General features: G+C 45.8%; 1 protein-coding gene across 6 annotated transcripts in view; it reads right to left on the reverse strand.

Moving 5' to 3' along the window:
• Window positions 1-12,695, reverse strand: part of GFRA2 (GDNF family receptor alpha 2) — a 96,168-nt gene that overhangs the window by 50,873 nt on the left and 32,600 nt on the right. For all 6 annotated transcript variants that reach the window (XR_004350457.1, XM_032635655.1, XM_032635654.1 and 3 more), the window contains one exon: window positions 3,302-3,656. Coding sequence is in view for 5 of the 6 variants with exons in the window: in XM_032635655.1 (XP_032491546.1) it covers window positions 3,302-3,656 (355 nt within the window). In the remaining variant the exon portion in view is untranslated. The remainder of the gene's footprint in view (window positions 1-3,301; window positions 3,657-12,695) is intronic.

Below are 12,695 nucleotides of genomic sequence, written 5' to 3' on the forward strand. Positions count from 1 at the left end.
AAGGGTGTTCACAAGGCTGCTCTGCTCAGGACCCCTGCAGAGACGTCCACCTGAGGTTTGAAGCCGGGCAGTGGTGCACCTGGCCTTGGTCCTGACTTGTGGTCACTGAGCCTGGACTCAGGCTGGCCCTCCAGCCCCTACAGTCCCTCGTCCATCCTGTCACCCCACATACACCGTTTGTTGTGCAGCCTGACCAGGTCAGTTTAGCATTTAGGACAAGGAGAAATGCATTTCCATCCAAGAATTAATAGGCTCCTTCCGTCACATTTGGGGAGTAACATGGCCCATCCCGTCTTGGCTTTCTCTCAGCTCTCGGGAAGCTGAGCCCCAGCCCAACAGACTCCTGACTTCCTTTTTTGTGCCCTCAGTTTCTAATATTTTTTTGCCTTTTTCTTTTGGCTGCGTTGGGACTTCACTGCTGCATTCAGGCTTTCTCTAGTTGCGGCGAGTGGGGGCCACTCTTCGTTGCAGTGCACGGGCTTCTCATTGCAGTGGCTTATCTTTGTCGCGGAGCACAGGCTCTAGGCAAGCAGGCTTCAATAGTTGCAGCTTGCAGGCTCAGTAGTTGCGGCACGTGGGCTCAGTAGTTGTGGCACGCGGGCTCTAGAGCGCAGGCTCAGTAGTTGTGGCGCACGGGCTTAGCTGCTCCACGGCATGTGGGATCTTCCCGGACTAGGGCTCGAACCCGTGTCCCTGGCAGACGGATTCTTAACCACGGCGCCACCAGGGAAGTCCCTCGGTTTCTACTTTTAACCATCCTCTTGTAGTGTGCATATTTTATTTGAAATCGCTCCCATTGTTTTTGTAAGCAATAAGGTATATTTCTTTAAGTAAGCAAAAGAGAAAAGCCCACTTTCTTCAGGCTTTCCCAGCCCTGCAGGGATCAGCCCTTCTCCGAACTCCAGCTCATTTTTCAAACCAAGGTAGTGCCTCCTCTTCAGCCACACAGGCCCTGAGCTCCCTTCCCTCTGCAGCCCCATCCTCCAATCCTCGCCACAACCCCCAACCCCATTTCTCCACTCCAACCTCTTTACTGAGCTCCAGGCCCACAGGTCCAAATGCCCCAGACATTGCAACGGGGGTGGCAATGGTCCCCCCCGCACCACCATCTCAGATGCTGCGCACCCCCAGTGCTGAATGATCCATCGCCCCAGAATTATTCACCCGGTAAACATGGTGGCCACCATTCATGTATCCATTCAAGTAATGTTCATGGAGCGCTCGCCATGCGTCAGGCTCTATGTGCAGGACCAAGTGCGGAGTAAACAAAACAGAAATGCCTCTCCCTCCAGGGAACTTTCAACCAGTCCCCAGTCCTGTCAAGTCTACTTACCAATCATCTCTGAACTGATACACTTCTCCCCATGCCCACAGCCACTATCTTAGTCCAAGCCAGTGTGCTACACTGGGAGGAAAGCACTGGAGATTGGATCCAGCTCTCAAATGCATGAGCTGTGTGACCTTGGGCAATTTACTTTCTACGACCCTGATCATTTGACAGATAAAGACGATAACAGTACCTACCTCGTAGCCTTGTTGCAAGGATTAATGAGATAAACCATATAATAGACCAGTGTCTGGGGTACAGTAAGCAATCCCTGTCTCCCTAGCAGCCTCACCTCTGGCCTTCCCACCCCGTGGCCCACACTCCACGTGCACCCACCACCTGCAGGTGCCCATAACCACAGGCTCTCTCCTACCCTCCAGCCTTTGCATATTCTTTCCCCATATACAAATAACACAACAAATAATTCTGTGCAAAAGATGTTTCTCCCTCATCCATACATCCATCTAACAGCTGCCCACCAACAACATGTGGCCCCATTACATGTTCCTTTTATTTGCATGCCAGACTCATCCCCTGGCTTTCTCCTTCTCATGTTCCGAGGTTCAGCTCCAGGCCCCGTCCTCTGGAGCCCCAGGTCGAGGCAGATGCCCTTCTCCTGTGCACCCTCCTCTGGGAGCCCACAGCCCTCAGCCCACTGCATTGGGATCCCAGCTCCCCCTGTCTGTCTCCCTTCTGGGTGCTCCTTGGAGAGTATCGTGTTCACCTCTGCGTGCCTGAGCCTCAGAACCATGCACTGGATGCAAGAGAGGTTCAATAAACGGTTAATAACAAACGAGAAAAACGGAAGAATCACAGAGGCAAATTTCAACTCACTGTAACAAAACAAACCTTCCAAGTAATTAGACACTTATTAAGCAATTCCTTTATGCCAAACTCTGCACTAAGCTTTAACACACATGTCATCTAATCCTCACAATAATGCTGTGTCTTGGGCATGTTTATTCCCATTCCATGGGTGAAGGGATGGACACTCAGGACATTTAAAAATCCTGCTCCAAATCACACAGCTAGTAAGTGGAAAAGTCAGGATTCAAACCCAGGACCGTCAGAGTCCCCATGCTCCACCCAGCACTAGACGAGCTCAGCTGTCAGTGTGGAAGGAGCTGCCTCTGGGATGTGCAAGAGCCCTTCCATGACGGCCACAGGACCTCACTGGGATAATGGGTGGGCTTCCTTTAGAAGTGGACCTAAAGTCACTGAAGGTCCCTTCTTACTCCAGGCTCTAGGGTCTATGATGTTAAATTAGGAGCTCCTAGGGTGGTTCATCTTGGTTTCCCCCATGGTGCTTAGCCTGAAGCTGGGCACACAGCAGGCAAATGATAAACCTGTGCTGAATAAATGAATGGACAGATGAATGAACGGATGAATAGATGGATGGATGAATAGATGGATGGATGGATGGATGGATGGATGGATGGATGGATGGATGAATGGATGGATGGATGGATGGATGGATGAGTGGATGGATGGATGGATGGACGGATGAATGGATGGATGAATGGATGGATGGATGGATGGATGGACGGATGAATAGATGGATGGATGAATGGATGGATGAATGGATGGATGAATGGATGGATGGATGAATGGATGGATGAATGGATGGATGAATGGATGGAGGGATGAATGGATGGATGAATGGATGGATGGATGGATGGATGGACGGATGAATAGATGGACGGATGAATGGATGGATGAATGGATGGATGAATGGATGGACGGATGAATGGATGGATGAATGGATGGATGAATGGATGGAGGGATGGATGGATGGATGGACGGATGGATGAAGGAAGGAAGGGAAGGACGAATGAATGAATGAATGACAATTTGTTTTGCACATGTCCGAGCCACCCTCTCTTCTGGGCTCCAGATCCTAACCCAGCGAACTCGGGAATGTCGAGCAGGCAGAGCACCCCAGCCGACTCCCCTCAGAGCTGCAGCGGCCCCTACCTGCAGAGGTGGTCCGTCCGGCACAGGCTGCGGAGGTCCAAGCAGTTGGGCTTCTCCTTGTCCTCGTAGGAGCAGCTGGGCAGGATGGTCTGGCGGCGGCGCTCGGCGCACGCCGGGTCCTGGCAGGAGCAGAAGAGCATGCGGTAGGTATACTCGCCGGGCACGCGGTCAAAGAACTGGCGCAGGGCCTTGTGGCACTTGCGGCGGTTGCAGCGCTCAGTGGGCGAGATCTCGCGGTTGCAGATGGAGATGTAGGAGGAGCGCAGCTTCTTGCAGTTGTCGTTCAGGTTGCAGGCTTTGGCGGCATCCAGGCAGTGGTTGCTCTTGGCGCTGACTGCCGGGTCTGCCCCTGTCCCTGGAGGGAAGGAAGGAGGCAGTCAGCCAATGCTGGGGACACCCCCCAGGGTCACTGTGCTCTTGGACTCGGCTTGCTCATCTGTGAGATGGGGATCACTTAGCAGCCCTCCCGCCTAAGGCTGTGATGAAGATCAAGTGAGTTAATATGCGGGTCCACTGAGCAAGCTGTACGTACGGTGCGCTTTTAGGATGACAGCTATTAAACCAAAGTCTCATTTAAAACTTATTTCAAAAACAGTATGAAGATTCCTTTAAAAAGCTAAAAATAGAGCTACCAAATGATCCAACTATCCCACTCCTGGGCATATAACCAGAGAAGATGAAAACTCTAATTTGAAAAGATACATGCACCCTAATGTTCATAGCAGCGCTATTTACAATAGCCAAGACATGGAAACAACCTAAGTGTCCATCAACAGATGAATGGATAAAGAAGATGTGGTACATATATACAATGGAATACTACTCAGCCATAAAAAAGAATGAAATAATGCCATTTGCAGCAACATGGATGGACCTACAGATTATCATACTAAGTGATGAAAGTCAGAGGAAGACAAATATTATATGATATCACTTATATGTGGAATCTAAAAAAGAATACAAATGAATCTGTACACAAAACAGAAACAGACTCACAGACACAGAAGACAAACAAGACCAGAGGGAAAAGGGGAGGCAGAGGGATAAATTAGGGGTATGGGATTAACAGACACAAACTACTATACATAAAATAGATAAGCAACAAGGATTTACTATATAGCACAGGGAACTATATTCAGTATCTTGTAATAACCTATAATGGAAAAGAATCTGAAAAAATATATCTGTGTATATAACTGAATCACTTTGCTGTACACCTGAAACATTGTGAATCAACTATACTTTGATTTTAAAAAAAATTATCACAAGATGAAAAAGCAAGCAACTAGGCGTTCGTGGCCCTGTTCACAAAAGTGGGAAATGGGGAAACAAAGGGACTGGCTCAAGAGCACACAACTGGATGGCCATTGATGCAAGATGTGTCCCCGGGTCCCTGGGCACCCAAGGTCACACATGTGAGCAGGGCTTCCGGTCAGGGAGCACTGCTGGCCCTTAGGAAGTTCCCACTATGGGATCTTCAGCAGCCAGGGTACCAACAGCACCATAGCCACCATCCTCACCCCCACCACTGTGACCACTGAAACTGTCCCCACACATTTCAAAAGACCCCATGGGGTGGGACTGCTACTGCAGACACTTAGTGCAGCCGGGACCACTGAAAGCAAGCGCTGGGCTGGGAGCCCGGCAGTGTGAGGAGGAGGCTGAAGGCCAGCCTCAGGCTCTAGCAGGGCTGAGCCCTTAATCAAGCAAAGCGCAGATGAGCTGGAGGCTGGGACCTTGGCATCAGAGCCGTGGCTGTGAGCTTCATGCCATTGCCTGTGGAGCAAAACACCTCGGTGATCCCGGGAACTGTCAGGTTCCTTCTGTGGTGTCTGCCCCAACCCCCAAGTCTCAGCTGTTCTGAGGGGAACAAGTGGCACAGGGACCCCCCCCCCAGCCACCAGCCTACTCCCACCTGCAGAGCACCTCTTGTCCATCCTGATGACAGACAGAGTAGGGAGGCAGGAATTCAGTCTGTACAGACCCCTCACCCGCCACCCTATGACATTCTGGTGAGAGCTGGATGGGAGATCTTCTAGCACACTGGCAGCAAACCAGAGCAGGAGCCCAGATCTGGCCAGCACCGTGGTATACCAGGGAGAGCCACCAGCTTAGGTCCTAGGATGGATGCGCCATGGTCTCTCATTCATTCCTCATCCACCCAACAAATGCTTTTCAGTATTTCTTGAGCACTACCCTAGCCACGTGAGGCCCTGCCCCACAGAGGGTGGGAAAGAGTAGGGTGTGGCCACATCTACCCTCCCATGACACTTCCAGCACAGGTCCCAGTGTTCCGATCACCTGGTCATTAATGATCTATCAAGTCCCACCTCTGCACAGCCCTCTCCCTGCCAGGTGCTGGAATGGACCCGTACATGTAAGAGGAGCTCCTTCTCAAAGACCTCACAAATCTAGCTAGGAAACGAAGAGGCAGAACAGCGGAATGATTAAGACTGGGCATCCTAAAACTGAGGCATCTGCATCGATTACTCATCCTGCTGCTTATCAGCTGTGTGGCCTTGGGCAAGTGGCTGGACCTTCCTTCGCCTCAGTCTCCCTGTCTGGAAAATACTACCTACTTCATAGCGCTGCTGTGAGTATGAATGAGCTCATTTTTCTCTCTCTCTCCCTCGTCTACTAGATCATCCCCATCTGCTATTACAGTGCCCGTCTTTAAGGGAAAAAAAGAACTTCTCATGACCACACGCCCACTGCTAAGCTACCACCCTATCTTTCTGCTCCTCTTTAAAGCAAAACCCCTCAAACGAGTCATCTATACCAGTAGTCACTTTCTCCCCTCCCGTTCTCTCCTGGACCCACGGCAGCCTGGCATTTGCCTCCTTCCTTGGCAGTGATCAGAGACCCTGGGGGTTCCTCCTCCCCTGCCCATCGGCACACTGGACACAACTGGTGGCTCCCTCAGCCTCCCTTTTCTCACAGCCTTCCTGCTGCCTCCCTGTGCTCTCCCTCCAGGCCTGCTTCGCTGGTTCCATCTTCTCCACCAGGGCTCAGCCCCCTTTCCTCTATATGCACCCACTCCCCAGGGCCCTCCACTCATGCATGGCCTTACACACCATCAATACGCTGTCAACTCCCAAATTTATATCCCCAGCCAGGGCAGGGACCTCCACTCTGAACCCCAGACTCATATGTCCAGCTGCCTGCCCATCAACTCTACCCGAAAGGCTATCACCCGCATCTCAAACCACACCCCACGTTCCCCCAAGGCTGCCCCCAACCCCGGGTCTTCCTCATCCCTCTGAAAACAACTCCAGCCTTCCAGTAGCTCAGGCCAAAATTCTTGGCCCTCCCTTGACTGCTCTCTTATCCACAGCAGAAAGACCTAGAAGAACATACCCAGAATCCAGCCACTCTCACCACCACCACCATCCCCACCTCGGTCCAAACCACTGTCACTGTGTACTGGTAAAGGTCTCCTTCCCAGTCTCCCTGCTCTGTCCTTTTGCCTCCCACCCCACAGCAATCTTCTCTCATCACAGCTGGAGTGAACCTTCTAGAACCTAAGGCAGAGATAATGCTCCTGGGCCCCAAAGCTTCCAGTGGCTTCCCCATCTCATTCAGAGGCCTTGGCAGGGTCCACAAGGCTCTAAATGTGTGCTGTCCAATATGGCAGCCAATACCTCATGTGGCCATTGAACTTGAAATGGAGCTAGCCCGAAAAGAGGTGTGCACAACAGATTTTGAAATCTTAATGAGAAAAAATAATAATGTAAAGCATTTCATTTCAAACAATGTTTTACCTGATTACATGTTGAAGTGATAATATTTTGGATATATTGTGTTAAACAAAAGTATTTATTAATTTAACTTGCTTCTTTTTAACTTTTTTAATGTACCTATCAGAAATTTTAGAATTGGTGGGAGGGATAAATTGAGAGACTGGTATTGACCTATACACACTACTATATATAAAATAGATAACTAATAAGGACCTACTGTGTAGCACAGGGAACTCTGCTCAGTAGTCTCTAATGACTGATATGGGACAAGAATCTAAAAAAGAGTATGAGATTAGTTCAAGATGGAGGAGTAGAAGGACGTGCACTCACTCCCTCTTGCGAGAGCACTGGAATCACAACTAACTGCTGAACAATCATTGACAGGAAGGAAGACACTGGAACTCACCAGAAAAGATACCCCACATCCAAAGACAAAAGAGAAGCCACAATGAGATGGTAGGAGGGGCGCAATCACAATAAAATCAAATCCCATAACTGCTGGGTGGGTGACTCACAAACTGGAGAACACTTATACCACAGAAGTCCACCCACTGGAGTGAAGGTTCTGAGCCCCATGTTAGGCTTCCCAACCTGGGGGTCCGGCAATGGGAGGAGGAATTCCTAGAAAATCAGACTTTGAAGGCTAGCAGGATTTGATTGCAGGACTCTGACAGGACTGGGGCAAACAGAGACTCCACTCTTGGAGGGCACACATAAAGTAGTGTGTGCACTGGGACCCAGGGGAAGGAGCAGTGACCCCATAGGAGACTGAACCAGACCTACCTACTAGTGTTGGAGGGTCTCCTGCAGAGGCAGGCGGTGGCTGTGTTTCACCGTAAGGACAAGGACACTGGCAGCAGAAAGTCTCGGAAGTACTCCTTGGCAGGAGCTCTCCCAGAGTCCGCCATTAGCCCCACCAAAGAGCCTGGGTAGGCTCCAGTGTTGGGTTGCCTCAGGCCAAACAACCAACAGGGAGGGAACCCAGCCCCAACCATCAGCAGACAAGCAGATTAAAGTTTTACTGAGCTCTGCCCGCCAGAGCAACACCTAGCTCTACCCACCACCAGTCACTCCCATCAGGAAACTTGCACAAACCTCTTAGATAGCCTCACCCACCAGAGGGAAGACAGCAGAAACAAGAAGAACTACAATCCTGCAGCCTGTGGAACAAAAATCACATTTACAGAAAGATAGACAAGATGAAAAGGCAGAGGACTATGCACCTCTGGCCAAGGAACAAGATGAAGGAACAAGATAAAGGAACAAGATAAAAGGAGGAACAAGATAAAACCCCAGAAAAACAACTAAATGAAGCAGAGATAGGCAACCTTCCAGAAAAAGAATTCAGAATAATGGTAGTGAAGATGATCCAGGACCTCAGAAAAAGAATGGAGGCAAAGATCGAGAAGATGCAAGAAATGTTTAACAAAGATCTAGAAGAATTAAAGAACAAACAAACAGAGATGAACAATACAATAACTGAAATGAAAAATACACTAGAAGGAATCAACAACAGAATAACTGAGGCAGAAGAATGGATAAGTGACCTGGAAGACAGAATGGTGGAATTCATTGCCACAGAACAGAATAAAGAAAAAAGAATGAAAAGAAATGAAGACAGCCTAAGAGACCTCTGGGACAACATTAAACACAACAACATTCGCATTATAGGGGTCCCAGAAGGAGAAGAGAGAGAGAAAGGACCTGAGAAAATATTATAAGAGATTATAGTCAAAAACTTCCCTAACATGGGAAAGGAAATAGCCACCCAAGTCCAGGAAGCACAGAGAGTCCCATACAGGATAAACCCAAGGAAAAACACGCCGAGACACATGGTAATCAAATTGACAAAACTTAAAGACAAAGAAAAATTATTGAAAGCAACAAGGGAAAAATGACAAATAACACACAAGGGAACTCCCATAAGGTTAACAGCTGATTTCTCAGTAGACACTCTACAAGCCAGAAGGGAGTGGCATGATATATTTAAAGTGATGAAAGGGTAGAACCTACAATCAAGATTACTCTATCCGGCAAGGATCTCATTCAGATTCGATGGAGAAATCAGAAGCTTTACAGATGAGCAAAAGCTAAGAGAATTCAGCACCACCAAACCAGCTCTTCAACAAATGCTAAAGGAACTTCTCTAAGTGGGAAACACAAGAGAAGAAAAGGACTTACAAAAACAAACCCAAGGGCTTCCCTGGTGGCGCAGTGGTTGGGAGCCCGCCTGCCGATGCAGGGGACGCGGGTTCGTGCCCCGGTCCGGGAGGATCCCACATGCCGCGGAGCGGCTGGGCCCGTGACCCATGGCCACTGGGCCTGCGCGTCCGGAGCCTGTGCTCCGCAACAGGAGAGGCCGCAACAATGAGAGGCCCGCGTACCACACACACAAAAAAAACAAAAAACAAAAACAAACCCAAAGCAATTCAGAAAATGGTAATAGGAACATATGTATTGATAATTACCTTAAACATTAATGGATTAAATACTCCATTCAGGCTCGCTGAATGGATACAAAAACAAGACCCATATATATGCTGTCTACAAGAGACCCACTTCAGACCTAGGGACACATACAGACTGAAAGTGAGGCGATGGAAAAAGATATTCCATGCAAATAGAAATCAAAAGAAAGCTGGAGTAGCAATACTCGTATCAGATAAAATAGAGAATAAAGAATGTTAAATGTTTAAAATAAAGAATGTTACAAGAGACAAGGAAGGACACTACATAATGATCAAGGGATCAATCCAAGAAGAGGATATAACAATTATAAGTATATATGAACCCAACATAGGAGTACCTCGATACATAAGGCAACAGCTATAAAAGAGGAAATCAACAGTAACACAATAATAGTGGGGGACTTTAACACCTCACTTACACCAATGGACAGATCATCCAAACAGAAAATTAATAAGGAAACACAAGCTTTAAATGACACCATAGACCAGATAGATTTAATTGATATTCATAAGACATTCCATCCAAAAACAGCAGATTACACTTTCTTCTCAAGTGCACACAGAACATTCTCCAGGGTAGATCACATCTTGGGTTACAAATCAAGCCTCAGTAAATTTAAGAAGTTGAGATCAAATCAAGCATCTTTTCTGACCACAATGCTATGAGACTAGAAATCAATTACAGGGGGAAAAAACGTAAAAAACACAAACACATGGAGGCTAAACAATACGTTACTAAATAACCAAGAGATCACTGAAGAAATCAAAGAGGCAATCAAAAAATATCTTGAGACTAATTACAACAAAAACACAATGATCCAAAACCTATGGGATGCAGCAAAAGCAGTTCTAAGAGGAACGTTTATAGCAATACAAGTCTACCTCAAGAAACAAGAAAAATCTCAAATAAACAATCAAACCTTATACCTAAAGGAACTAGAGAAAGAAGAACAAACAAAACCCAAAGTTGGTACACAGAAAGAAATTATAAAGATCAGAGCAGAAATAAATGAAATAGAAACAAAGAAAACAATAGCAAAGATCAATAAAACTAAAAACTGGTTCTTTGAGAAGATAAACAAAATTGATAAACCATTAGCCAAACTCATCAAGAAAAAGAGGGAGAGGACTCAAATCAATAAAATTAGAAAAGAAAAAGAAGTTACAGCAGACACCACAGAAATACAAAGCATCCTAAGAGACTACTACAAGCAACTCTATGCCAATAAAATGGACAACCTGGAAGAAATGGAAGAATTCTTAGAAAGGTATAACCTTACAAGACTGAACCAGGAAGAAACAGAAAATATGAACAGACCAATCACAAGTATTGAAATTGAAACTGTGATTAAAGATCTTCCAACAAACAAAAGTCCAGGACCAGATGGCTTCACAGGAGAATTCTATCAAACATTTAGAGAAGAGCTAACACCCATCCTTCGCAAACTCTTCCAAAAAATTGCAGAGGAAGGAACACTCCCAAACTCATTCTATGAGGCCACCATCACCCTGATACCAAAACCAGACAAAGACACTACAAAAAAAGAAAATTACAGACCAATATCACTGATGAATATAGATGCAAAATTCCTCAACAAAATACTACAAACAGAATCCAACAACACATTAAAAGGATCATACACCGTGATCAAGTGGGATTTATCCCAGGGATGCAAGGATTCTTCAATATAGGCAAATCAATCAACGTGATACACCATGTTAACAAACTGAAGAATAAAAACCATATGAGCATCTCAATAGATGCAGTAAAAGCTTTTGACAAAATTCAACACCCATTTATGAAAAAGACTCTCCAGAAAGTGGGCATAGAGGGAACCTACCTCAACATAATAAAGGCCATATATGACAAACCCACAGTAAACATCATTCTCAACAGTGAAAAACTGAAAGCATTTCCTCTAAGATCAGGAACAAGACAAGGATGTCCACTCTCACCACTATTATTCAACATAGTTTTGGAAGTCCTAGCCACAGCAATCAGAGAAGAAAAAGAAATTAAAGGAATCCAAATCTGAAAAGAAGAAGTAAAGCTGTCACTGTTTGCAGATGACATGATACTATACACAGAGAATCCTAAAGATGCCACCAGAAAACTACTAGGGCTAATCAGTGAATTTGGTAAAGTTGCAGGATACAAAATTAATGCACAAAAATCTCTTGCATTCCTATACACTAATGATGACAAATCTGAAAGAGAAATTAAGGAAACACTCCCATTTACCATTGCAACAGAAATACCTAGGAATAAACCTACCTAGGGAGACAAAAGACATGTATGCAGAAAACTATAAGACACTGTTGAAAGAAATTAAAGATGATACAAACAGATGGAGAGAGATACCATGTTCTTGGATTGGAATAATCAATATTGTGAAAATGACTATACTACCCAAAGCAATCTACAGATTCAATGCAATCCCTATCAAATTACCAATGGCATTCTTTACAGAACTAGAACAAAAAATCTTAAAATTTGTATGGAGACACAAAAGACCCTGAATAACCAAAGCAGTCTTGAGGGAAAAAAACGGAGCTGGAGGAATCAGACTTCCTGACTTCACACACTATACTACAAAGCTACAGTAAACAAGACAATATGGTACTGGCACAAAAACAGAAAAATAGATCAATGGAACAGGATAGAAAGCCCAGAGATAAACCCACGCACCTATGGTCAACTAATCTATGACAAAGGAGGCAAGGATATACAATGGAGAAAAGACAGTCTCTTCAATAAGTGGTGCTGGGAAAACTGGACAGCTACATGTAAAAGAATGAAATTAGAACATGCCCTCACACCATACACAAAAATAAACTCAAAATGGATTAGAGACCTAACTGTAAGACCGGATACTATAAAACTCTTCGAGGAAAACATAGGAAGAACACTCTTTGACATAAATCACAGCAAGATATTTTTTGATCCACCTCCTAGAGTAATGGAAATAAAAACAAAAATAAACAAATGGGACCTAATGAAACTTAAAAGTTTTTGCAAAGCAAAGGAAACTACAAAGAAGACAAATAGACAACCCTCAGAATGGGGGAAAATATTCGTAAATGAATCAACGGATAAAGGATTAATCTCCAAAATATATAAACAGCTCATGTAGCTCAATACTAAAAAAATAAACAACCCAATCCAAAAATGGACAGAAGACCTAA

Source organism: Phocoena sinus, chromosome 6 (genome assembly GCF_008692025.1).
Source record: "Phocoena sinus isolate mPhoSin1 chromosome 6, mPhoSin1.pri, whole genome shotgun sequence".
Taxonomy (NCBI): domain Eukaryota; kingdom Metazoa; phylum Chordata; class Mammalia; order Artiodactyla; family Phocoenidae; genus Phocoena; species Phocoena sinus.